This window comes from Eulemur rufifrons, chromosome 8 (genome assembly GCF_041146395.1).
Source record: "Eulemur rufifrons isolate Redbay chromosome 8, OSU_ERuf_1, whole genome shotgun sequence".
Taxonomy (NCBI): Eukaryota; Metazoa; Chordata; class Mammalia; order Primates; family Lemuridae; genus Eulemur; species Eulemur rufifrons.
Genome location: NC_090990.1, coordinates 104,469,237 through 104,496,842, shown reverse-complemented (window position 1 = coordinate 104,496,842; position 27,606 = coordinate 104,469,237). Strand labels below are relative to the sequence as shown.

At 39.6% G+C, this 27,606-nt stretch overlaps 1 protein-coding gene and 1 pseudogene across 4 annotated transcripts; one reads left to right on the top strand and one right to left on the bottom strand.

Annotated features, from left to right (window-relative positions):
- The first annotated feature begins 1,727 nt into the window (after window positions 1-1,727).
- On the top strand, window positions 1,728-23,357 carry PRPF3 (pre-mRNA processing factor 3). 4 transcript variants are annotated; one of them, XM_069480684.1, is made up of 17 exons: window positions 1,728-1,852; window positions 5,184-5,376; window positions 6,092-6,222; window positions 7,503-7,598; window positions 8,273-8,419; window positions 10,326-10,409; window positions 10,620-10,840; window positions 11,481-11,787; window positions 13,100-13,266; window positions 15,220-15,299; window positions 16,530-16,673; window positions 17,362-17,461; window positions 17,634-17,747; window positions 18,823-18,941; window positions 19,222-19,305; window positions 20,911-20,972; window positions 22,963-23,357. In XM_069480684.1, exons 5-17 carry the CDS (start codon window positions 8,402-8,404, stop codon window positions 23,107-23,109), a joined length of 1,647 nt encoding a protein of 548 aa, XP_069336785.1. In that variant the 5' UTR covers window positions 1,728-1,852; window positions 5,184-5,376; window positions 6,092-6,222; window positions 7,503-7,598; window positions 8,273-8,401; the 3' UTR covers window positions 23,110-23,357. The 4 variants fall into 4 exon arrangements, 3 of the variants coding, with proteins under 3 accessions (XP_069336785.1, XP_069336783.1, XP_069336784.1); XR_011234584.1 differs by lacking the exon at window positions 7,503-7,598 and having other exon boundaries at window positions 19,222-19,315; XM_069480682.1 differs by lacking the exon at window positions 7,503-7,598 and having other exon boundaries at window positions 1,793-1,852.
- On the bottom strand, window positions 13,577-13,899 carry LOC138390031 (large ribosomal subunit protein eL33 pseudogene; annotated as a pseudogene).
- Window positions 23,358-27,606: the final 4,249 nt, after the last annotated feature.

Genomic DNA, 27,606 nt, shown 5'->3' with positions numbered 1-27,606 from the left:
CTGGAACTCCTGGCCTCAAGCAATCATCTCCCCTCAGCCTTCCAAAACGTTGGGATTACAGGTATGAGTTCCCTGGATGAAGCTGAAGAAAGCAGTACTGGCAGGTCTTACTCATTTGTCACTGATTGAACCCTTACTAGGTATGGCACTATCCTAGGTCCTGGGGAAATAAAGACGATATGACACCATTCCTGCCCTTGTGGAAATGCCCCAAGGAATTTCCATTCTTTAGGCAAAAGCCAGGCTCAGCAGATTCTGAAGCCTGCAAGACCCATTGCTGAAAAAGATTCATTCTTTAATTCAACAAATATTTATTAAGTACTTAATTGTGCTAGGTACTACTGTAGGCACTTAAGATATATCAATGAACAAAGATCACTGCCCTTGGCCCCTTGCGGTGGCTCACGCCTGTAACCCTAGCACTCTGGGAGGTTGAGGCGGGAGGATTGCTTGAACTCAGGAGTCTGAGGTTGCTTTGAGATAGGCTGACGCCACGGCACCCTAGCCCAGGCAAGAGAGTGAGACTCTGTCTCAAAAAAAAAAAAAAAAAAAAAAAACAATCAGATCACTGCCCTTATAGAGTTTACATTGTAGCAGGGGGAGTCAGATGATATGCAGTAAACATAGTAAGTAAATTACCTAGTACCAGTATGGTAGGTGGTAAGCACTACAAAAAAGAAATAAACAAAAAACAGGAGGAAAATCAAGAGTGCCAAGCTCTTGATTTGGGAGTGATGGGGAAAAAAAGTGCCAAGCTGACCTCAGAATTAAATAGGGTGCTCATAGATTTCACTAAGGTTACATTTGAATAAAAATGTAAAGGAGAGGCCAGGCGGTGCAATGGCTCATACCTGTAATCCCAGCACTCTAGGAGGCCAAGGCGGGGAGGATCCCTTGAGGTTAGGAGTTTGAGACCAGCCTGAACAGGAGGGAGACCCCGTCTCTCCCAAAAATGGAAAAAATTAGTTGGGTGTGGTGACGCATGCCTGCCGTCCCAGCTACTCAGAAGCTGAGGCAGGAAGATCTTTTCAGTTCAGGAGTTTGAGGTTGCAGTGAACTATGATCACGCCACTACACCCTACCCAGGGTTGACAGAGCAAGACTTTGTTTTCAAAAAAACAAAAAAAGGAAAGAAAAAGAAAAAAAAAATGTGAAGGAGATGAGGGGGCAAACCATGCAGATATCTGGGTGAAGAGCAATTAGGGCACGTAGCAACAAATGCAAAGACACTGAGGTGAGATGCTTGGCCTATTCAAGGAATAGCAAGGGGTCAGGATTCTGAAGCTATTTGTTCCTTGAATGAAACAATAAAAGTCACAGGGGGAGATACTTTCTACAGAGTCCTTTACTTTTTTTTTCCCGGGTGGTCTCTGGTACCACTGTTAAATTACGGAGAAAAGGTTAAGAAGAGGTGCTAGTAATCACGACTCAGAGGGTTTACTTTCTACTAAGAAAGGCTGGGTTTGAACTCGAACGCAGAAGCCCTGTTTTTAGTTCTGGCATAACTTTGGCGCACTTTTGCTTGACACAAGGAACACTGCATACAGCCCAATTTCCGCTTCGGGAAAAATTAAAGAAATTAACATGGCAGTTAATAGGTCTGGCTAGGGAAACCTAAGGCCGGATACTTGCCTGGGGAAACTTTCGGGTTCTGCCACGCCTGCGCTCCACCGCCGGGAAAGTGGCAAATACGGCTGCGCGAATTAGCAGCCCAGCCCTCCCTGGTCACGTGTTGGGGGACCGCGCCGTGGCGGCGGCCGTGGCGGTAACGACGGCAGGCCGTAGGGCGGTCAGAAGGTTTCCGGTTCCGGTGTAACGTTCGGGCTCCGTCTCAGGGGCTGAAGTTTGTGAGGTGAGTAATGGCCCCGGGCCCAGAGATGGTATTTGCTGTTAGCGCATCTGTGGCCGAAGCTCAGTCCAAGCAGAGGGCCGAGGCGGGAGGGTTCAGCGGGAAGGAGGCCGAGAGAAGTACATGGTTTTGCGGGAGAAGCGGTTGGAATGAAATTGTTGAGAGGAAAGGGCGGGGGCGGGAACGGGACAGGGTGGGTAGACCAGCTCTGAGCTGAGGAGTTTGGGTAGAACAAGGTGGGGTGAGCGGCCAGTTGGAGAGACGGAGAGAGTAAAAATGGAAGATGGGTTTAGGGGAAACTCAGGTTGTACCAAAGAGGAGCATGGAGTAAGGAATTCAGAAGATTGGATTCTGCTGCCCGCTCATTCAGAGATCATTCTACCTTAATCTCCTTCTGCAGCCCAACTCCCCACCCCCCAGCCACGCAGTTATTGTTAAACATTTGATTAGTGTCAAAGCTAGCTACTGTTTGAAACTTTTTTTGCCCATTGCCTGTTTAATTTGTACATTATCTTTTGGAGGATTGGGTTGAACTTGAATACATTTATTAGTATAGTGTTTGGGCACACATTTCATTTGGTAATAATGGTACCTCATTTATTACCTTGAGTTTTCAAATTGCTTACACTTTCTAGCCTATGAATCAATTCTAGTAGAATGTGAGACCCATTAAGGCAAGGATTCTTATCAGTTTTGTTCATGGCACCCGGTATACTGCTTGACACTTAGTAGTTACTCAGTAAATATTTATTGAACGAATTAAGTATGGTGTAGATATGGTGGTTGTACTCATTTTGTAAGGTGAGTAAACTGAGGCTCAGAGGAATTAGTTAACTCGCCCAAAGGCTTGTAATGGTGAGGCTCAGTGTCCCAAATGTTCAGTGTGAGCTCTTTTCTTCACTTTATGTGGTGCTGGTTCTGCTTCTTTCAAACAATGCATGTTTAATATGTAGAAATTGATAGGCTATACTGCTATCTCATCATGGGATAATAGAGCCACCATAGAATTAATCCACATAACTTGTCACCAAGGCACAAAATCTTTCAATATTAGTTTCATGACTTTAATCTACTAGCTTCATTTGGATGCCAAAATTAAATCCACTATTTGGCAGCAAGACTTATAGAGGGTATACTTGCCAAGAATGTAGAAGTTAATCAGACTGTATCTCTTAGGAGAAAAGATGCCTTAATACTTTTTTTTTTTTTTTTTTTTTTTTGAGACAGAGTCTCGCTCTGTTGCCCAGGCTAGAGTGCCATGGCATCAGCCTAGCTCACAGCAACCTCAAACTCCTGGGCTCAAGCAATCCTACTGCCTCAGCCTCCCAAGTAGCTGGGACTACAGGCATGTGCCACCATGCCCGGCTAATTTTTTTCTATGTATCTTTAGCTGTCCAGATCATTTCTTTCTATTTTTAGTAGAGACGGGGTCTCGCTCTTGCTCAGGCTGGTCTCGAACTCCTGACCTTGAGCGATCCTTCCACCTCGGCCTTCCAGAGTGCTAGGATTACAGGCGTGAGCCATCACGCCCGGCCTGCCATAATACATCTTGAAAGATTGATTCTCAGGTTATGCTCTGATGAGTGGCACCGCTGGGAATAGGTTAGCTTGGAAGTTGAGGTTAGTGCAGTTTATTGACTGCCTTCTAGGTGCACTATGGAGAATCTCAGAAATAAAATTTTCTTTATGTTTATGAGGGGTTTTAAGATTTAGGGAAGAGATCAAAATGTAAACACAAATAATGTTGAAATTTCATACTACCTTACAGTAAATAATAAAGTTTTGTTGTGGATAGTCCTTTATGATTGTGTTTTCTCTGCTGAGCTAAAATGTAGAAGGATAGAGGTGAAAAGAGACAGAACATCCAAAATGAGGGTATTCTTTTCTGAGCTGAAGGATCATCAAGTCTGCTGACAGAGACCCTGTAGAACATGATAGAGAATTTTCTGGGGGCTGGGCACGGTGGCTCACACCTATAATCCTAGCACTCTGGGAGGCCGAGGCGGGAGGATCGCTCGAGGTCAGGAGTTTGAGACTAGCCTGAGCAAGAGCGAGACCACGTCTCTACTAAAATTAACCAGACAACTGAAAATATATAGAAAATATTAGCCGGGCATGGTGGTGCATGCCTGTAGTCCCAGCTACTCGGGAGGCTGAGGCAATAGGATTGCTTGAGCCCAAGAGTTTGAGGTTGCTGTGAGCTAGGCTGACGCCACGACACTCTAGTCCGGGCAATAGAGTGAGACTCTGTTTCAAAAAAAAAAAAAGAGAGAGAGAATTTTCTGTGTGCAGAATTCCCACTAGGATCAATATGACTACAGAGAATTGTGACAGAACATTCTTAAAGATTATGAGATTTAATACAAGATGATTGACCTTGATAAACTCTTTTTTATTTGCATTCCTTAAAAGAAGGGAAGCCTGGAGGTCAGGTTAGAGAACATCTGCCTGGAAACAGGAGGAATAGAACAGCTGACCTCTGGATGGGTTTTTTTAGTCTTGTTTTATTATGTTTGCAATCCTTGTTAATGTGACATGATCAAGAAAAGAAGCTAGAACTCATTTCTCAGACTAGGTTATTCCCAGAGTTTGTTTATTCCACAGATTTCATTCATCCACTGATACTTACTGAGCTAGGATTTAAAATCAAATGAAATCTTTTTTTTTTTCTGCTTTGAAGTTTGGTTCTTAGGGAAAGTATTTGCCCTCAAATGATCTGGAGGAACTTGCCTAGGGATTGAGAATAGGAGTGGGGAAGGCATTCCTGATGTACTCAACCATTGCCCTGGAATACTTTAGTCTGGAGGGGGTTTGTTTGTTTTTTTTTTTTTTTTTTTTTTTGAGACAGAGTGTAGCTTTGTTGCCCAGGCTAGAGTGAGTGCCGTGGCGTCAGCCTAGCTCACAGCAACCTCAAACGCCTGGGCTTAAGCAATCCTACTGCCTCAGCCTCCCGAGTAGCTGGGACTACAGGCATGCGCCACCATGCCCGACTAATTTTTTTTTCTATATATATTTTAGTTGGCCAGATAATTTCTTTCTATTTTTAGTAGAGACGAGGTCTCGCTCATTGCTCAGGCTGGTCTCGAACTCCTGACCTTGAGCGATCCACCCGCCTCGGCCTCCCAGAGTGCTAGGATTACAGGCGTGAGCCACCGCGCCCGGCCTTGGAGGGGTTTTTTGAGATGGGATCTCACTGTGTTGCCCAGGCTGGTATCAAACTCATAGGCTCAAATGATCCTCCTGCCTCAGCCACATTATAGGTATGTGCCACCATACCTGGCTATTTTGGTCTTTTCCTGTTCTCTAACTTAACTCTTATCCGGTTTCTTTTTAGGTGCAATATTGAGTCCCATTTGACCTATTTTTCTCCTTTTCCTGAAAAATGGCACTGTCTAAGAGGGAGCTGGATGAGCTGAAACCATGGATAGAGAAGACAGTGAAGAGGGTGCTGGGTTTCTCAGAGCCCACAGTGGTCACAGCAGCATTGAACTGTGTAGGGAAGGGCATGGACAAGAAGAAGGCAGCCGGTATGTACCTTTCTGAATCTTTTGACTTACATATAGAATGTCCCCAAACACTACTTTGAACATCCCCAAAATTCTCTGTTGGGAGCATCTAAAAATAGGTCAGGCTACATTTTATTTTCTCTTGCATTATAATCAAAATAGCCTAAATAACTAGTTTGGCTTTTTCTCTTACTGCTTATTTTTTATATTATTTGTGGCATATTTTGAATCTCAGGCTGACTCTGTTTGGACACCATACTGAGTCACCTAAGTTAGATTTACTTCATAAATTTGACTGGCTGTAAAAAAAAAAAATTTATTAAGGATATATGCTAAAGTCAGATAGGTATATTCAGATTCAGATCGACATTTCAACATGTAGACGTCATTATGAAAGACGTGAAAAAGCTTGAGGAAGGTAGATTTTGTTAATGGTAGTCCCCTACAACTTGCTATTTAGGAAAGATTAGGGTGATTCTCCATCCTGAACTTGATGCTCAACCTAAACATGTTGCTCTGGCTATGCTAATTCCTACTCCAAGAAATTATAGGTGTATTTTTTCCTCACAGGGCAGGGTCATTCAATGTAAGAGATATGGGAATCCTACAAAGAACTTTAAAAACCGTTTCCCTCTCTCCTGGGAATAAAATTCCAGTGTTGGTATCTGTTAGCATGCCTAGTACTAGAATACATCCTCTTACCTTTTCACTCCTATCATCTCTTTTGTCCTGTTAGACCATCTGAAACCTTTTCTTGATGATTCTACTCTCCGATTTGTGGACAAACTATTTGAGGCTGTGGAGGAAGGCCGGAGCTCTAGGCATTCCAAGTCTAGCAGTGATAGGAGCAGAAAACGAGAGCTAAAGGTAGGTTACAGTTTACTATCTAATGAGCTCGGGAGTGTTTTGAATGGTAACAAAGTTGCTGAGCTTACCTGGCTCACACTTTGATATCCACTATTAGAATACCAAATGTTCAAGAGAGGTACCTAGGCATCAAAGTAGAGGAGGTGAATTTGTATTATCACCATCTTATGATGATGAACTACCAAAATTCATGGGCTGAAATATTCCAAAAAAAATAATTTTGTAGCTTTGTCTTTTTTTCATATACAGTTAGGAGTTTTGGTTCTTCTGTTTCCCTGTATTTCCTTTTGTCTCCCCTTACTACTATCTATAAACTGATTGCCCTAAGATTTTATACTTTGATTTATTTGAGTCCTAATAAGTTGCTTCAGAATGTGACACCACTGCTACTTGAGCTGTAGACCTCATTGTTGCTCCTTCATAGAGGTTTCTCTGCAATGCACTTGTTGATAAGATACCAAAAATCAACTATTTATCATATTCTTGAGAGCCTACCATTTGTAATATAGCATATTTCTGGTCATTTGGCCCCTTGAATAGAATAGTTAAAGGGGCTGTCAGTGTTCCCTTAACTACTGCACTTTTCATTCTGGAGTTGCTGATTGAGCATGGCCTCTTTCAATATTAGCAGCATCAAGTAACCTATCTCTGTATCTCATTTCCCTCTATCTCTGTCTTTAAAAAAAAAAAAAATATTTCTGTGACTTCCATCAAACCTTCCAAAGTGCTTTTGATACTTTGGCTACCCCGTTGCTTTTCCTGAGGCACTAAGAGTGGATGAGAAATGTCTTCTTGGTCCCCTGGCCACATGATGGATCTAAGAAAAATGGAGCTTCATGTGCCCTTTGTGTTTAGCACATTGTAGGGTGATTGGAGGAATGAGAGATAGTCCTTGCTTCAAAAGAATTTGCAATTTAAGAGAGGCAGGTACATCGAAATACAGTCAAAAATTATATAATGTGAGTAGGAGTTTCAAGTAAATTTTAGGGTTGACTGTAAAATTTCAGACTTATGTTGAATTGTATTATATTTAAGGGGGAATGATTGACCCATAGTATACACAAATGTGTACAGTGAAGATTGTATCGTGATAGGGCATTCTACTGTGTAAGTCTTGAGGGCATGCTATGAATGCACTGACTACATTGGGTGGGATTGATAAAAATGGTTTCTTGAAGGAGGTGTCTAGATAGCCTTGGGATACGGGTCCCATTTTTGGTCCATTCAGATCCCCACCCCACACAATATATTATGGGAGAGTCCTTTTTCTTGAACTGTAGGAGTTCCAGGAAGCGCTCACCCCTGGCCGAGGATATGTCCTTGCAAAACACGAGCCCTCCTAGTGAAGAGGGGATGTCACCCAAAGCCTACCACCGGTGTGTACATTTGCTTTTTCCCATTGTCCCTTCCAGTTGGCCACTCTTGGTCCTGTTAAATTCACCTTGCAAATTAGTCAACATATTTGAGTTCCCATTGTTTGATGAGAACAAAGTATTGGGGAATACTGAAGAAGAAAGAAAAAGCCCCTGTCCTGGAAGAGCTTAGACTCTAGTTGGGAGAACGTACTAACATTGAGATACCTAACACTTGGCATACAGAATATCAGCAATGTAATTTAACCTAATGTGAACCAAGCTCTTACATGCTAAGAGGATGTGAAACAAAAGTTTGATCAGAGTGGGATTAGGTTATAATGAGGAAAACTTCCTGGAGGAGGTGAGTTTTAGGCAGGAGTTGGAATAAGGGTTATAGAAAAGTTGAGGGAGATCATTACAAAGTGGGCAGTATCATTTGCAAAGACCTTGAGATGGGAACATGTATAAGAACGGGGATGAAATTTGCTTGACTGACGTAGGAGAATGTTGAAGTTGGGTGAGATGGTCCACTTGATGGAGAGTCTAGAAGACCCTGCTTCTGGCAAGTAGCTATTTGCAAGGTTGTGTCATATTCCCCTGGGAAAAACCACGAAATGCTGGTAGGGGCTAGGATGATTCTTCCCTTCTCCCCATGGTGAAGGATACAACTCTTCTTTCATCTTGGGTTCCCTTAGGAGGTGTTTGGTGATGACTCTGAGATCTCCAAGGAATCATCAGGAGTAAAGAAGCGACGAATACCCCGTTTCGAGGAGGTGGAAGAAGAGCCAGAGGTGATCCCTGGGCCTCCCTCAGAGAGCCCAGGCATGCTGACTAAGCTCCAGGTTAGTACCTAGGGACTGAGAGCAAAGTGATTTTGTGAGTTGAAGAAGCAAAGGGAGCATGGGTCCATATTTATTGTGATCTTGATTTGAATTAGTGTTTAGCATTTGGGGAAGTTTTATTTTCTGCTTTATGTTTTAGCACTCTTTGGTTTAACCAGGAGTCTTCCAGTTAAGGAATAAAATTGCATTTACTGAGGACTTACTGTGTGGCAAAGTGTGTTATATACATTATAACCTTATTGGTTATCTACCTTATTGGGTCATTAAGAAAAGTAAATGAAATTATCAGAACTCCTCTTGATGGCAGAGGAGAATTATTTCCAAATATAATGTAAAGAACATATAATCCACTTATAAGTAATTTCAAGTTGACTTTGTATTTTTATAAACAAAGTATCTGTGTTTTTTAAGTGGGCACTGTTAAACAATTTTTTTGTTGTTATCGTTTTTGTTTGTTTTGCTTTTGAGACAGAGTTTCGCTCTATTACCCCGGCTAGAGTGCCTTGGCATCAGCCTAGCTCACAGCAACCTCAAACTGCTGGGCTTAAGCAATCTGCCTCAGCCTCCTGAGTAGCTGGGACTACAGGCATGCACCACCATGCCTGGCTAATTTTTATATATATTTTTAGTTGTTCAGGTAATTTCTTTCTATTCTTAGTAGAGACGGGGTCTCGCTCTTGCTCAGGCTGGTCTAGAGCTCCTGACCTTGAGCAATCCTCCCGCCTTGGCCTCCCATGGTGCTAGGATTATAGGCGTGAGCCACCACGCCTGGCTTATTAAACAATTTTGATACCACATAGCAGTAAATATTTTCTTGTACCATTTAAAATTTTGGAGGGGAATAGAAAAAATATATTTTATATATATATATATATATATATATATATATACACACACACACACACACACACACACACACATATACACACACACACAAGTATGGATGGATTTGCATGTATATGATATTTCTGGAAGGAAAGAAACTGATGGTTATGTTTTTTATGGAGAATGGGAATGGAAGAATTCATAATATACCTTTTTTAAATTTTTGCATTTCAAACTGTATAAATAGATCACCTACTTAAAGAGAATTTTAAAGATTTATTTTTTTGAAATATCTTGATCTTGAAGCAACTTAGGAGCAGGTCTCTTTTGGAAAATGCGAAAGGAGTCATTTTACCATATCAAATAATATAAGCTTATTATTCTGAGCTGCTTTAGGACAGAAAGGGTTTTTAGAGACTAGGAAGCAGGTCTTTGCACTGTCATTTCTGATTACTGAGACTAGGAATTCAGGGAGTAATGGCATGATTTTTTTAAAAAAAAGGTATAATCATTTATGCAAGTTCCATTAGGTTTGCATGTATTATTTAAATGTTTACAATAGACCTGTAAGGTAGGTACTGTTTTTCCCCCTTTTAGACACTTGGGAGGTTTGGAGATTAAGTACCTTGTCCAAGGTAACACAGGCATTAAGTGGCAGAGTTAAGATTCAAATGTGGATTTCTCCGATTCCAGAGTCTTAATCACTAAGCTGTGTTACTACTTAACATGCCAATCCTGCCTTGGGAAGATGGATTGAAAAATTCCAAGCTTGTGTAGGCTTATTTGCTTATTTTTACTAAATTTTCTAGCATATGGTACGGGTAGAATATGGTGGAGTCATTCAGAAAATTTTAGGTCTCAATTAGGCAAGGCGACACACACCTGTACTGCCAGCTACTCAGGAGGCTGAGGCAAGAGGATCACCTCCTGAGTCCATGAATTTGAGTCCAGCCAGGGCATTGCAGCAAGACTCTACCTCTAAGAAAAAAAAAATTAAGTCTCTAGACCTGAGCTCTTTGAGGTTAAGAACCTGTATGGGAGAAATTAACAGTTTTTTAAATTTTTTTCCCCTGGAGAGCAGATCAAACAGATGATGGAAGCAGCAACACGACAAATTGAGGAGAGGAAAAAACAACTGAGCTTCATTAGCCCCCCTACACCTCAGGTATTGTGCTCAGATTATTCCAAAAAGAATAATTTTTAGCACAGAATTTTTTGCCATCCACTCAAATGAGAGACCAGAAGGTGACTACATGTTCCACTCCACAATTATCTACCACGGTCTACCATAGTGTGGTCTACCCCGGTGTAAACTGTGGTAGATAATCTGTCTGCCTGTCTCAATCCTTCTGATTTCTTTCTCTCTATCTCACAGCCAAAGACTCCTTCTTCCTCCCAACCAGAGCGACTTCCAATTGGCAACACTATTCAGCCCTCCCAGGCCGCCACTTTCATGAATGATGCCATTGAGAAGGCAAGGAAAGCAGCTGAACTACAAGCTCGAATCCAAGCCCAGTTGGCACTGAAGCCAGGACTCATTGGCAATGCCAACATGGTGGGCCTGGCTAATCTCCATGCTATGGGCATTGCTCCCCCGTAAGCATCTATGTCATAGAATCTCATCGTTTCTGAAGTTTGAGAAGCAATAAATACCATTGATATTGATCCTCTTTTTCCAAGGAACCTAAATCATTTCTTATATAGTTTCATATTTCTTACATACAATTGATAAATACCAATTGAATTTATTCTCTTGGCTTCCTTGTTTGCAGGGTTTATTATCTTCTTTTTGTAATTGGTATAACCGAGATTAAGATTATTCATCCAATATTGGAGCTAGGAATAGAGCCCCGATCTCTTGGTTTCTAACTCAGAGCTGTATCCATTAAACTACATTGAATAAGACCAGATCTGAGGGTTCTGTACAACTGGGCAATGATGATAGACTTTATTTTAGCATTCTGATTTGTCTGGTGTCCCCTGACTGACTCAAGAATGTAAGGATAAAGAAAAGATTACAGATTCTTACTAATATAATTTATAAATTCATTTCATTTGGTTATACCTTATATTTAAATATCCAGTTTGGTGTTATTAATCAAGATGTCATTATTTGTTGATGAGATTACGATCCCTAGAACCAGTTGTCTTTGTTGGGTTTTGTTTTGTTTTATTTTTTGTTTGTTTTTGTATGCCTTAATGTTCCATACAGAATTTATTTCTTTCTATTTTTCAGGAAGGTGGAGTTAAAAGATCAAACTAAACCTACACCACTGATCCTAGATGAGCAGGGTCGCACTGTAGATGCAACAGGCAAGGAGATTGAGCTGACACACCGCATGCCTACTCTTAAGGCCAATATTCGTGCTGTGAAGAGGGAACAATTCAAGCAACAGCTAAAAGAAAAGCCATCAGAAGATATGGAGTCCAATACCTTTTTTGACCCCCGAGTCTCAATTGCCCCTTCCCAACGACAGAGACGCACGTTTAAATTCCATGACAAGGGCAAATTTGAGAAGATTGCTCAACGATTACGGACCAAGGTATCTTGGCCTAGAGTATAATCCAGAATTTAGAAGAAGTTAGGAAGCTGACAGAAAGGAATACTGTCAATTCAGTTAATTCTCTGTGTTTTAGGGAATTATATAAGCAGGTCATTTAAAGGTAATGGATAATTTTTTAAATACTGTCTTTATTTCTGTAATATATGATCTTTAGCTGATTTTGCTTCCTAATTACTTTCTTTTTTTTTTTTTTTTTTTTGGAGACAGAGTCTCACTCTGTTGCCTGGGCTAGAGTGCCATGGCGTCAGCCTAGCTCACAGCAACCTCAAACTCCTGGGCTCAAACAATCCTTCTGCCTCAGCGTCCTGAGTAGCTAGGACTACAGGCATGCGCCACCATGCCCAGCTAAATTTTTCTATATAGTTTTAGTTGTCCAGATCATTTCTTTCTATTTTTAGTAGAGACGGGGTCTTGCTCTTGCTCAGGCTGGTCTCGAACTCCTGACCTCGAGCTGTCCTCCCGCCTCAGCCTCCCAGAGTGCTAGGATTACAGGCGTGGGCCACCGTGCCCAGCCTTCCTAATTACTTTCTGCATAGGTGAAAATAAATTGAGTTTGGAAATTTTCCACGTATAACTGACAGTGGAGGGGAAAAATTCAAAACCCTCTGGGTTACTGAGGAAAGTTAGCCTGGTGTTAAAATTTACTGCAATCTGCACCCCTGCAGAGTTGAATTGATTGTGTATTTAATGACTTTCAAAGTGAGGTTTTCATAGAATTCCATTTCTGCATATTTGTTGCAGGCACATACTGTGAGGTGAAGGCAGAAGGATGAGTTTGAGATGTATATCAATGAACTAATTAAAGAATAAATTAAGGCCGAGTGCGGTGGCTCACGCCTGTAATCCTAGCACTCTGGGAAGCCGAGGTGGGTGGATTGCTCGATGAGAGGAGTTCGAGACCAGCCTGAGCAAGAGTGAGACCCCCGTCTCTACTAAAAATAGAAAGAAATTATCTGGCCAACTAAAATATATATAGAAAAAAAAAAAAAAAAGCCGGGCATGGTGGCACATGCCTGTAGTCCCAGCTACTCAGGAGGCTGAGGCAGTAGGATCGCTTAAGCCCAGGAGTTTGAGGTTGCTGTGAGCTAGGCTGATGCCACGGCACTCATTCTAGTCCGGGCAACAAAGCAAGACTCTATCTCAAAAAAAGAATAAAGTAGAGCAGAACAATTCTTTTCTAAGCTTTCAGAAATTATGAACTTGTTGGATTAGATGGAAAGAGTTCAACAAAGGAGTGTTTTAAAATTTGGGATTCTGCCACTTCCCTTGTCTTGTTTTATCTTGTTTTTAGGCGCAACTGGAGAAGCTGCAGGCAGAGATCTCACAGGCAGCTCGAAAAACAGGCATCCATACTTCAACTAGACTCGCCCTCATTGCTCCTAAGAAGGAGTTAAAGGAAGGAGATATCCCTGAAGTTGAGTGGTGGGACTCTTACATCATCCCCAATGGCTTTGACCTGTGAGTTTGTTAGTTGAGACCTTTTAATAAGGCTATAGTTTTTAATAAGAGAGAATGTACTCGTGCATTAAATAAAATTTTAAAATTCAAGGGAAATAGGTGACTATATACAAGCCCATATTTGTAAACAATATGTTGTATAGATTATTTTTAGCATTTTGGGTTAATGTAGGAGAACCAGGACACAAATAATCTACAAAAGGAAATCTATAAATTTTCTATTTGCTTTGTTATGCATTGTTTATTTTAAGCATATTTTTCTTTTTACTTTTAAGAACACAAATCTTTTATTTATTTACTTTTCATTAGTTTAAATCGTTGAGGGGTACATCACATGGATTCTGTGTCTAATGGTCTTAGCAGTAAGGTTGCTTTGTCACAAACCATGCCACTGTTTCCATGGGCCTGAATTACCTGTCCCCCAATTACTCTGGTTTTGTTCAGTTTGCCACCAGGAGTCACTGTGTTATTCTTTGCTTTGTATATATAATCACATCTCTTGCCCAAATAGAACTCAGTTTCATCTTGAGCATAAACACCTTGAATTTTAAGACGAGCTGTTTGCTCTCTTTGGTTCTGGAGACTCCACTTACGGCCAGCAAAAATGGCCTTGGACCACAGCTTTCCACACATATTTGTCTTTTAGAAATCCTGTTCCAGCAGACTCAGCCAAAAGGAACCACTGCCTCATGGGCAACTGCATATGAACAGAGTGTATCCATTTCACTTCACTCAGGCCCAGAAAGTAATTTTTAGCATATTTTTCTTTAATTACATCATTTTGCTGCATATTATAAGTGTTTACATTTCTTAATTACATCCAGTTGTAATAGAGCAAGGATTACTAGTTGATGGGAGAGATAATGGTAAATAAAGCATATAAGACACATTTGGGCCGAGCACAGTGGCTCACGCCTGTAATCCTAGCACTTTGGGAGGCCGAGGCGGGCGGATCGTTTGAGCTTAGGATTTCAAGATCAGCTTGAGCAAGAGCGAGACCCCGTCTCTACGACAAATAGAAAGAAATTATATGGACAACTAAAAAAATATATATATAAACACTTAGCTGGGCATGATGACGCATGCCTGTAGTCCCAGCTACTCAGGAGGCTGAGGCAGTAAGATCGCTTGAGCTCAGGAGTTTGAGGTTGCTGTGAGCTAGGCTGACGCCACGGCACTCTAGCCTGGGCAACACAGTGAGATTCTGTCTCAAAAAAAAAAAAAAAAAAACAAAGACACATTTGGAGAGCTTTAGCTATATCTGCTCCATCATTCTTTTTTCTTTCTTTCTTTTTTTTTTTCTTTAGAGACAGTCTTGTTCTGTCACCCTGGCTAGAGTGCAGTGGTGTCAGAATAGCTCACAGCAACCTCAAACTCCTAGACTTAAGCAATCCTTCTGCCTCAGCCTCCCAAGTAGCTGGGACTACAGGCAAGCGCCATCACACCCAGCTAATTTTTCTGTTTTTAATAGAGATGGGGTCTTGCTGTTGCTCAGGCTGGTCTCAAACTCCTGAGCTCAAGCAATCCTCCCACCTCTGCCTCCCAGAGTGCTAGTATTATAGGCATGAGCCACCACGCCTGGCCCATCGTTCTGATACATGGTTTAGGAGACTGTGTAAGCTTTTCTTTAACATTTTTTGTCAGCTTTTCCTTAACATTTTTTGACTCAGGAACATAGTGTTACTAGTGAGAGAATACAGTATCTATCAAGTGTGTTAGGGTAGAAAAAAGATTGAGAATGACTGGTGTGGAGAGTGCATTCAACCTTAGTGGGACTCAGTTTTCTCATTGTGAAAATTATGTATAATTTAATTACATATTATAGATACATAAATGCTGAAAAGTGCTAGAACCCATTATGGAGAATGGACTTTTTTATTGTGTTACTGATACCTCCCTCTTGGAATCATCTCTACCCACATATCCTATTTTCTCTTCTTCCTGCGATTTTAGTACAGAGGAAAATCCCAAGAGAGAAGATTATTTTGGAATCACAAATCTTGTTGAACATCCAGCCCAGCTCAATCCTCCAGGTAATGTATAGATTACTCAGTCAAGGCTCTGGAGCAGCAGCATCCAATAGAACTTTATGCAGTGATGGACATGGTCACTATCTTGTGCTGTCCAATACAGTAGCTGCTACTGTTGCATGATTCTTGAGCTCTTGAATACTGGGTTCCACGAATACAGCTAAGGAACTGAATTTTTAATTTCATTCAATTTTAATTTTCATTTAAGTAGTACGTGTGGCTAGTGGCTACCATATTGAATAGTGCAGCTCTAGAACACTGAGGCCTAATCTATAAAATATACATATATTAAATATATATTATTAATATAAGTTGGATTTTTGCCATAGTGCTAACTCCAACTCTAGTTGTACACCACCAATATACTACTGCCCATCTTTGATCTTCTTTGTCTTAAGCCTTTTTTTTTTTTTCTTTTTGTAGCAAAAGTCTATTGGCTTAGTCAAAAGAGATAAGTTTTAGTTGTGGCTGTGTTTTTAACTAGCTGAATGCCTTAGGTAAAGTCACTTAGAACGTTGGTAATTTCTTCATTTGTAGAGATAATAACTGATAGGCTTTCTTCAAGAGTTATGCAGATCATAAAAGATATTAACACTTTTACCAGACTTGGGATGAACATAGATGGTAATATCCCAATTGGTAAATGTGCTTCACTGTATCTCTAGTAAGTTTAGAAAAGTAGATTGAGACCTTGAGATAATATAAGTTAAAATAATCAATGAATTTTACTTAATCATATTCTGCTTAGCCATCATTAGTGTGAGTCAATGGGAAAATGTGAAGGTTTTGGTTTTTGTTTGAAAAGATTGAGTGAACCTGCTTTGAGAGTCTGGAAGATTTTTCCCATTCCCTGTGACTCTAAAATTATAAATTTTATCATCTAGACCAGTGGTTTTCAAATTGTATTTTATGCACACATTGAGGTTCAGGAGTTGGGATTTCTAGATACTTCCCACCTACTCCACATCCTTACCCAGAGCACCTAGAGCAGCTCTATTTTTTTTTTATGTTTGCCACATTTCATTTGATGAAGGGGTTTAATAAAGAAAAACAACTTAGAACACTACTTAAGAAAGATAACAATGCTCTTTTAAAAAATAACCATGCTACCCCATCACAACTTAAAAAGAACTAACAATAATTAAGCTAAAGTTTCTTTTAATGATGCTGTTATTCACCTAAATCCCTTTTATATTCTTACTGCTTTGGTACACTTGTTTCTCTGCCTGATAGTCGACAATGACACACCAGTTACTCTGGGGGTATATCTTACCAAGAAGGAACAGAAGAAACTTCGGAGGCAGACCAGGAGAGAAGCACAGAAAGAACTACAAGAGAAAGTCAGGCTGGGCCTGATGCCTCCTCCAGAACCCAAAGGTACATGTCTTGGTGGCTCTTGCTGCAGAAGGGTTGCAAGTTTATCTCTAATTTTAGGGACCTTTAACATCTCTCTATATTTGAGTGCTTTCTGTTTCTTAGAATCATTCATCAGTTCTTTTCTTCTTACTTTAAATTTTTTACTATCTTATTAAGACAGGTTAGCACATTCATTGTAGAAGCCATTTAAGGCTTCTTTTTAAGCATTATTGATCATATAACACTGATTTTCCTGGATGAGTACTGGTCTTGAAATTCATGAAGATAGTTGCAATATTTACATAGACTTGTTAAGTACAGAATTCTTAATGTTTTAATTTTTAAAATGAAAATACAGTATAAAAAACTCATCATTTCTCATTCAGTAATATTTTGAGTGAACACTATCATGTACAGGATCTTTCACTAGATGCTTTGATCAGAGTGGAAAATACCAAAGAAATAAAGTTTCATGTTTTTCATAAGTTTTCAAATAATATAAACGTGTACCATTTCTTAGCTTGTGTGAACTTCTGTAAATGCTAAGTTAATTGGATGGGATTTTCAAGGTAGGAGTTATTGGAGGAAGTAAGTTTTGAGCAGAGATTTGAAATAGGTAAATAATATGAATTGGTAGAAAGGAGATAAGAGGTTATCCCAGCTGGGGAAGTGACTTAGAAGATTGATTGCTATCCTCTTTCCATTGCAGTGAGAATTTCTAATTTGATGAGAGTATTAGGAACAGAAGCTGTTCAAGACCCCACGAAGGTAGAAGCCCATGTCAGAGCTCAGATGGCAAAAAGACAGAAGTAAGTGCCATGGGATTGGGTGGAAACCCAGGGCAAGTACCTTTCCCAAACTCTTCTGGGGGATCCATATTTGGAGGGAGGGGAGAGTCCTCCGTTGCTCTCTCTTTCCCTCAGCCCTGCCTCTGATCTTCAATGCCTTTCTCACTTGTGGATGTCCTTCCTGTCACGACAGAGCGCATGAAGAGGCCAACGCTGCCCGAAAACTTACAGCAGAACAGAGAAAGGTCAAGAAAATTAAAAAGCTTAAAGAAGACATTTCACAGGGGGTACACATATCTGTATATAGGTAGGTGACCATACTGGGCCAACCTTCCCCTCAGAAATACCAAAACATTTTCTAAGTGCTTGAGTCAGAATCACAGTAGTCTAAAAGCCTACCCAATACCAGTCAGTCCCTACTCTTTTAACGACTCTCGGATGAATCGGGAGTTAGTAAATCTATTAAAATGGTAAGAGTTAGAGGTTTATTTTTATGGTTATCTAGTTCTTCATCTGAAGTCTTCTTAATTAACCAGTATTAGTTCTGAAGAATGAATAAATAAATACACTGTTTCAGGCCAAGATGTGAACTAAGGATTGTTTGTCCTCTGTGAAGTATAAAAATACCATTCTATTTCTCCAGGAGGCATCATAAATTTCTTTCCTCAGTAATTATATCCTTACCCTGATGTATCACAGTAATGCTTTTATTCTCACTCCAAAATGTGTTTTATGCATTGTAAATATTTTTCTGCCTTTGTGTTGATTTAATGTTTTCATTTTATTCTGTTATATTGAGTACATATGTATCTTCTATTTTTTAAATGTGCTTATTTCTATTAACTAGTTCTTTATTAGAAAAGTGGTACATTATTACAAAAGTAGTGAATGCTTATTAAGATTTTAAAAAGTTTTCTAACAATACAGATGGGCGCTTATGGAAAAAGTCCCCTTACTATGCTCTGATCACTTAATAACCACTCTAGACATAATTGCTACTAACAGTTTTTCTTGTATTCTAGGAAATTTTCATGCATACATAGGGGACTACTTTACATTATAAGCATATAGAGGGCAAAGAATTTGTAGATCTTTACTTGTCAAGAACAGTGAGCTTGTAAATACCTCTTCCTCGTGGAGTAAATTTTGATAACCTGCATTTATTGTAAAGTGTACAGCACTAGACTTTGAAGAAATATAAGATAGTGGACATATTTCTAGATTGATCAATTCCACCTTTTAAGCATTCATATATTTGTTTACTTCAAAGGCCGTTGTTTTTAGAATGAATACCGTTTTGGATTCATCTGTTTATGTGCCATTCCATTCAGGCAGCTACTGATGCTAAAATGGAAGACATAACTAAACTTTCCCTTCTCTAGAGTTCGAAATTTGAGCAACCCAGCCAAGAAGTTCAAGATTGAGGCCAATGCTGGGCAACTATACCTGACAGGGGTGGTGGTACTGCACAAGGATGTCAACGTGGTAGTAGTGGAAGGGGGTGAGTCTGAAAAACTTGAGGAAGATTATCCCTCGACAACCCTAGGTCTAGAGTGATTAGCATTGTGGGGAGAAGGGAGAAAAGGATAGTATTTTAGAGCCATACCTGGGTATAATATTCTGGGCCTCTATTCCTGTGTTTGTAGGAGTAGAAGGCCCTAAAATGTAGTTCCTGGGATTGGTTCAACTACATTAATGTCTGAGCATTAGATGAGCTCAGAGGTTCTTTCTACCCCATAATCTTCCACAGCTCTGGCAAAATTATTCTTCTCTGTTTCCAGGCCCCAAGGCCCAGAAGAAATTTAAGCGTCTTATGCTGCATCGGATAAAGTGGGATGAACAGACATCTAACACGAAGGGAGATGGTGAATGGGGGTTAGAGGGGATTAAGTGGGAGAGCTTTGGGAAGTGGGGATGGTGCATTAATCTATCCATCTTATTCTCTCCCTGTGACACTCTTGCTAATACTAGATAGTGTTCAGGAATTTTAGAACGACCCATTCAGACTGAACTTGCTAGACATTCATACAATATTTATTACATGAGCATATGCATGAGTGTTAAAGTTATTCCTCTGTCATTTAAGGCTCTTCTACCAGCTGGTTTCCTTGTCTGTCCTGGATTTGGGTACTGGTTACATGAGTATATTTAGTTTGTGAAAATTCAACAAACTATGCATTCATATGTGCAGGGTCTGTATTATATTATTCTTTAATAAAAAAAGGGTTTTTTAAAAAAGATTTAAGGACAGAAAAGGAGATTTTTCACATCCAAAAAAGCTCTCTGCTTTGATAAAGAAAAGATATTTTTTATTTTGCCCAACTTTATCTTATATGTATGATACAACTGCTCCTCTACTTACAGAGGGGTTATGTCCTGATAAATCTATCGTAAGTCGTAAATACCCTAAGTCAAAAATGCATCTAATACACCTAACCTACTGAACTTCATAGCTTAGTCTAGCCTACGTTAAACGTGCTTAGAATGCTTACATTAGCCTACAGATGGGCAGAATCATGTAACACAAAACCTATTTTATAATAACGTATTGAACGATTCATGTAAGAGTATTTTACCACATATCACTGGCCCAGGAAATGATCAAAATTCAAAGTACGGTTTCTACTGAATGTGTATTGCTTTCACACCATTGTAAAGTCAAAAAGTTGTAAGTCAAACCATCTTAAATTGGGGATGGTCTGTATTTGACATTCTCTTGGCCATCATACTTCCATCAGTGTTCATTCTTGCCATCTTTGAAGACCTGAATTAGCATTTAGAACTTGCAGAGTGGCAAATATGGTGGTGTGTGCCTGTAATCCCAGCTACCATGGAGGCTAAGGCAGGAGGATTGCTTGAGCCCAGGAGTTTGAGACCAGCCCAGGCAACATACTGAGACCCTGTCTAAAAAAATTAAAAATAATTAAAAAATAAAATCTGCAAAGCCTTACTTTTCTTAACTTTACCTAACTTTGGACCTTTTGTCCTTGAAATACTTAAGGTACACTCTTGTGCTATAATTGACCTATATCTTATTTTGGTTTGCAAGCGTTTCTAAGATATTTTAATTTGGTATATCTGCCCTCTTCCAATAGGCTAAAAGCTCCTTGAGAATACTCTATAATATTGACATCTGAAGCCTAGCTACCAAAGCGCCTAGGACAAGTTTTTATTATTAACTGCTCATCTTTTATATCCTTATTCCCAGTACCGGACACAGCTTTTGACACATAGTAGGTGCTTAGTAAATGCTTATTGAATTGATTAATATCCCTGCTTACTTGGAGCTTCCAGTCTAATTTGATGAAAATAAAGAGAAACAGAAAAGAAAACATTTGATTCTAACACAGGGGAAAGGGTGATAATATTTCAGAGAATTTGGGTAGACTTGAATATTGTTTGTTTAGAAGTCAAATCTGTGGTCTCTCTTCTAAGTCTAGAACAAGATTTAGTTATATTGTCTTTTCCAGATGATGAGGAATCTGATGAGGAAGCTGTGAAGAAAACCAACAAATGTGTACTAGTCTGGGAGGTAGGTGATCCTTTGTAAAACAATGAAGCAGAACTTTAGCCAATTCCTGATTGTTTATACTATTCAAGTGGAGCAATGGAATGGTAAAAACTGAACAGTGGGCCAGGTGTGGTGGCTCATTGCTGTAATCCTAGCACCCTGGGAAGCGAAGGAGGGAGGATTAGTTGAGGCCAGGAATGGAAACCAGGCCTGAGCAAGAGTGAGACTCTCTGTCTCTGCAAAAACAGAAAAATTAGCTAGGTGGAGTGGCACGTGCCTGAGTCCCAGCTACTAGGGAGGCTAAGCCAAGAGGATTGCTTGAGCCCTGGAGTTTGAGGTTGCAGTGAGCTGTGATGATGCCACTGCATTCTAGCCCGGGTGACAATGAAACCCTGTCTCAAAAAAAAACTAAACAATGAATAATCCCTTGAGTAATTCATGTTTTGTTTTTTTTTTTTTGGAATCCATTTTTAAATAGTTTGCAGCAAATTCTTCCTGATTATATTTTAGTTGTATTGATGAGTATTTAGTAAGTACCATCTAGGGAAGTGTATATTTCACAGCCATGAATTATGGGATTTTTATTTGGATATAGTGAAGAAAGTATTAGACTTAAAAATATAAAGTTAGGAGACCAGGCAGTGCAGCTTATTGGCTGTACAATCTGGGCCAGAAACTTAATGTCAAACGCCACCATGCCTGGCTAATTTTTTCACGTTTTTTGTAGAGACAAGATCTTGCTCTATTGCCTAGGCTGGTCTTGAACTCCTGGCCTCAAGCAATCCTCCTGCCTCAGCCTCCCACAAGCATGAGCCACCATGGCTGTCGTATTGTCAATGTTTTTTTTTGAGACCTAAATTAGATAATTACATAATAGCACTTCATAAAATGTGACTAAATTACTCTTCAAATGGAACTTTTTCTGTGGTTATCCAATTCTTTCATCCCTGAAAGCTTCCTAGAGAGCCAGTATTAATGTTTTCGTTTTATTCTTTTTGATTGAGTTCATGTGTATCTTCTATTTTCTATCAACTAGTTCTTTATTATAAAAGAACTAGTACATTATTACAACAGTAGTGAATGCTTATTAAGATAAAAAAAATTCTAACTATATAGAAGGGCGCTTACTAAAAAAGTACTCTTCATATCCTCTGATCTCTTAAGACCATTCTGTATAAGTAATTGCTATTAATAGTTTTTCATGTATTCCATGTTATCCCAGATTCCACAATTTATACATAACAAATTGGGTAATAATAACCATAATACCTCTTTCTCTGTTTCGTACGTCTCCACCTGCATATTTAATATCCCAGCCCTCTCATCTCTTTCAAATTCTCTTCCATTTATCTCTGAGAGTTTCTAGGAATTGTCTCTCAGGCTCAGAAACAAGCCAAATTCTGCTCTAACCTCCTTTTTGGAGTCTGCTCTCTAAAAGCCTCTAGATGTAGCACTTTGTGACTGACATTGCTGCAGGTGCCTTTGGCAAGAATGCTGTTCACCCAGTAATGTGTCTTTTTCTATTGTAGTTCTCTGCAGGTAGCCTCCCAGTTCTCCCCTACCACCACATTGTTCTTTGTCACTGGGCCCCAAAGCCTCCAGTTTGTATACATGGTTTCACTAAGTCTTATAAAGTGAGTTCTTTCAGCCTCTGACTCTCTTAACTCCTTTTTCCTTAAAGGCCCAAATTTAGTCCTTAAGGCCTGGTGGGAGACAAGTTCATCTCATACCACCCTCCATAGTCCTTCCTGACTTGCTGTTCCACCCAGGCACCAGAGCACAGAATTCCGCATCCTCACTTCAGTCAATAAACTAAAACCCTTATGCATATGAATTTATGAGAACTCCTGCTAATATCCAAGGGCACAGAGGTTACAATTGGCTTTTATCATAAAATCATGTTCAGCTAGGCACATTGCTATACAAATGATTAGGTCTTACGAAAGAATATTATATCTGATTTAAATAAGAAATAGCAGTATTTTTATTACATATTTTGTCTATTTCCCAGGGTACAGCCAAAGACCGGAGCTTTGGAGAGATGAAATTCAAACAGTGTCCTACAGAGAACATGGCTCGTGAGCATTTCAAAAAGCATGGGGCTGAACACTACTGGGACCTTGCGCTGAGTGAATCTGTGTTAGAGTCCACTGACTGAGACTACTGCAAGCCTTTCCTCTCCCCCCTTGCCTTTGTCTCTTCAGTCCTCTCCCTTATTCTACTTCCCAACCCACCCCCAATTGTGTGTGTGATCTCAGAACTGTGCCAAGCAGACATTGGGACAAAGGGAGAATACCTTACTCCCTTCCCCAGTCAGCCTGGTGCTACCCTTTATCCCCCTTATGTGCATATGATTAAAGAGTTATTTTTAAACGTGGTGTGATATTTTTCACACATTCATAGGTATTAAAATTTGGCTCTTCAGGTGATCTTTTTTCCCAGACTTCTAGCAGTCGCTGTGGAAAAAAAATTTTTGTCATTGATATTTATATATATAAATTAATGGGTAGATAAATGAAGATGTATTTTTAAAGTATAATGGAAATGTCTGATCTCATCCTGGAGCAAGAGTGATAAACACTCTTTTCCTGGAGCAGAATAAAGCAAGAAGAGGTGTTAAGTGAGTAAGGGGTGGGGGGACAGCAAATGAATGTCTGTTCCTTAACCTTTAAAAAATACAGTCCTGAGGTTAGACAGATTACCTCAGGTCTTGTCTAAGTAGTCTTTCCAGGAAATCAATTCCTCTAATGGATGTGTATGTTGGAATGTGTGTTGTGGGTAAAGTGGACACAGGGAGAGTTCAAGGGGGATGTTATAGGTCAGTTTGTAAAGTGGAATAAGATTTAAGAATTTAATTTAAAATCCTTTTCTAAAAGAAAATATGTACTTTTTTTTTTTTCTTTCTATGAGTCTGACTAGATGTGGTTGGTCTTATTTCAGCATTTAATGTTTCTGCTTTGATTTTAGGCATATTTGAGTCACAGGAAGTATCCATTGAAGTCCAAAATTCTTGCCATACCTATCCTTCCATTTCATGTTGCCTGTTGAGGATGTATTGACAATGGATCAAACAAAGAAGCCAGTTAAGCTCCCATAACTTCATGCTAGGTGGTGCTTCTTATGAAGTGGTGCTGAAGAATGGATACTTGACAAGAAGTTAAAAAATTCTGTGTTATAAAATTAATGCCTTTTAAAAAGTTCCATGGCCAGGTATAGTGCCTGGAGTTTCAAGCTACTCAGGGGGTTGAGGTGGGAGGATTACTTGAGGCCAGGAGTTTGAGGCTGTAGTGTGCTATGATTACACCTGTGAATAGCCACCTCAACTCCAGCCTGGCCAACAGTGAGACTCCATCTCCAAAAAAAAAAAAAATTTCTTTTTTAAAGTTCCATGTTTTAGGTTCTGGTTAGAGTTCCAATTTTAAGGCAATATTAGGGAGCATTAGGGTCAAAGAGGTAGAAAGAGAGAAGGGACTGCAAAGGGCCTTAAGGAAAAACTGTGCAACTTCTCTTCCTTTTTTCGAGATAAGCAAGCTAACCCAGATGGGTAAGGTTGCTAATCTTGGAGCTTTTTGAAAAAAGCCTAGCTTGCCAAAACACAGCAATGAAGACTTTGGGTGCTTGTTAGTAATTATATCTGTGACACTTGGGAGCTAGGGAATTGAGCTAGTTTTTAGTATTTCTTGATTTAAGCAAATCCAGGGGGAAAACTCATTGTCATAAAAATGGGTGCTTTTGATTTGTGTAAGTATTTATCATAAGTATATGTTTAATTTATACACTACTTCAAAAATGAATTGATTACTGAAGATCTAAAGGGAATATTTATACTACAATATACTTTTGTTCATTATAAAGTACCCATAATGAGACTTGTCTTGAGCAAATTACTCATCTCCCTGTGCCTCAGGGTGTTTTTAATTGTTGTTTTTAAATTTTCTCAGCCCCATACTGTTGTGAACATCATGTTCAATAAGCATTACCTCGTTATTTCTCCTAAAAGTAGATTTTAGAGGTGAGGAATCTGAGGCTTAGAGTAATAATTTTCCCAAAATTATGCCTACTAAGTTGTAGAGCATAATTTGAACCCATGTTTGTTTAACCAGATCCCAAACTCAGCTCCTAAGCATATACTACCTCATTTGTAAAATAAGAGGGTAAAGACAGATGTGTTCTTTGAAATGAATGTTATTCTCAGGATAGTTCCTACCTTGGGATGCTGTTACCACTTAAAATACTTTGTGAACTTTGGCAATTTCTTTCATAATTCATTCCCAGTCCTTTCAAATATCTTTAGTTAATGGCAGTTATTTCTATGTAGATAGAGTTTTGGAAAGAGTTTAAAAGCTCTTTGGAACTAATAAGTGATTATTGCAAGGTGGCAGGGTATAAGGTTAATGTACAAAAATCAATTACTCTCTTATATACCAGCAAGAAACAAGGGAAATTTGAAATTAAAAACAATACCATTTAGCACCCCCCAAAAGTGAAATACGTAGGTATAACTCTAATAAAATATGTACAAGATCTACATGAGGTAAACTACAAACCTGATGAAAGAAAAATTTCATGTTCATCAATAAGAAGCCTGAGTATTGACAAAGTGTCAGTTCTTCCCAGCTTGATCTACAAATTCAGTGCAATCTTTTTTCCTTTTTTCTTTTTTTTTTCCTTTACCATCCATATTTGTGCCAACATCAATGCAATCTCGATCAAAATCCCAGCAAATTATATTTTAGATACTCACAAATTGATTCTAACGTTTATATGGAGAGGTAAAAGACCCAAAATAGCCAACATGATATTGAAGGAGAACAAAATTGGAGGATTGACACTATCCAACTTCAAGACTTACTGTAAAGCTACAGTAATCAAGACAATGTAGTACTAGTGAAAGAACAGACAAATAGATCAATGGAATAGAAATAGGGAGCCCAGGGATAGACCCACATAAATATAGTCAATTGCTCTTTGACAAAGGAGCAAAGGCAACACAATAGAGGAAAAATAACCTTTCCAAAATGGGCTGGTACAATGGTAGTGGATTATCAGAACTTATTAGTGTCACTAAAGTTCGTATACAACCCTCCACTGCTAAATTTGATTAGCTACCAAAAACAACTGGACATGCACATGCAAAAAATGAATCTAGACATGGACCTTAGACCCTTCACAAAAATGGACCACAGACATTAAAGTGCAAAGCTATAAAAACTCCTAGAAGATAACATAGGAGGAAATTATACGACCTTGGGTTTGGCTATGACTTTTTAGATACACCTCCAAAAGCATGATCCGTGAAAGAATTGATAAGCTGGACTTCATTAAAATTAAAAATGGGCTGTCACGGTGGCTCAAGTCTGTGATCCCAACATGCTGGAGGCAGAGATGGGAGGATCACTTGAGGCTAAGAGTTGGAGGCTGCAGTGAGCTGTGATTGAGCCACTGCACTCCAGCCTGGGCAACAGATCAAGAGTGTCTCAAAAAATTTAAAAATGTAAAAACTTGTGCTTTGCACGTGACACTTTCAAGAGAATGAAAAGAGGAGCCACAGACTGGGATAAAATACTTGCAAACAACATATCTAATAAAGGACTTATCCAAAATATACAGAAAACTCCTAAAACTCAACAATAAACAACTCAGTTAAAAACCCAAAGACTTCAAAAGGCACCTCATCAAAAAAGAGAGGACTGGGCATGGTGGCTCATGGCTGTAATCCTAGCACTCTGGGAGGCAGAGGTGGGAGGATTGCTTGAGATCAGGAGCTCAAGACCAGCCTGAGCAAGACCCCATCTCTACTAAAAAAAAATAATAATAAAATAGATAGAGATGGCAAGTAAGCATGTGGAAAAATGGTCCACATCATATGTCATTAGGGAAATGCAAATTAAAACAACAAGATGCCACTGTACACCTGTTAAAATAGCCAGAATCCAGAACACTAATGCCACCAAATGCTGGTGAGAATATGGAACAACAGGAACTCTCATCCATTGCTGGTGGGAATGCAAAATGGTACATCCACTTTGGAAGACAGTTTGGTGATTTCTTACAAAAATCAACATACCCTTATCATATGATCTAGTAGTTGTGCACCCTTGGTATTTACCCAAGGAGTTGAAAACCTAGCCACCCTGCACACAGATGTTTATGGCAGCTTTACTCATAATTGCCAAAATGTGGAAGCAACAAAGGTGCCTTTCAGGTGAATATCTAAATAAACTGTGGTACATCCAGATGGTGCAATATTATTCGGCACTAAGAAGAACTGAACTATCAGGCCATAAAAAGATGAAGGGGCCGGGCGTGGTGGCTCACGCCTCTAATCCTAGCACTCTGGGAGGCCGAGGTGGGCGGATCGTTTGAGCTCAGGAGTTCGAGACCAGCCTGAGCAAGAGCGAGACCCCATCTCTACTAAAAAATAGAAAGAAATTATATGGACAGCTAAAAATATATATAGAAAAAATTAGCCAGGCATGGTGGTGCATGCCTGTAGTCCCAACTACTCGGGAGGCTGAGACAAGAGGATCGCTTGAGCTCAGGAGTTTGAGGTTGCTGTGAGCTAGGCTGACGCCACGGCACTCACTCTAGCCCGGGCAACAAAGTGAGACGCTGTCTCAAAAAAAAAAAAAAAAAAAAAAAAAATGAAGGAAAC

What these genes read in the sequence shown, in the direction of transcription:
- PRPF3 (XM_069480682.1), top strand. Translation starts at nt 5,232, where the DNA reads ATGGCACTGTCTAAGAGGGAGCTGGATGAGCTGAAACCATGGATAGAG. An exon ending in ATCTAACACGAAGGGAGATG is followed by an intron (nt 19,306 to 20,910) that starts GTGAATGGGGGT and finishes TGTCTTTTCCAG; the next exon opens with ATGATGAGGAATCTGATGAG. An exon ending in AATGTGTACTAGTCTGGGAG is followed by an intron (nt 20,973 to 22,962) that starts GTAGGTGATCCT and finishes TCTATTTCCCAG; the next exon opens with GGTACAGCCAAAGACCGGAG.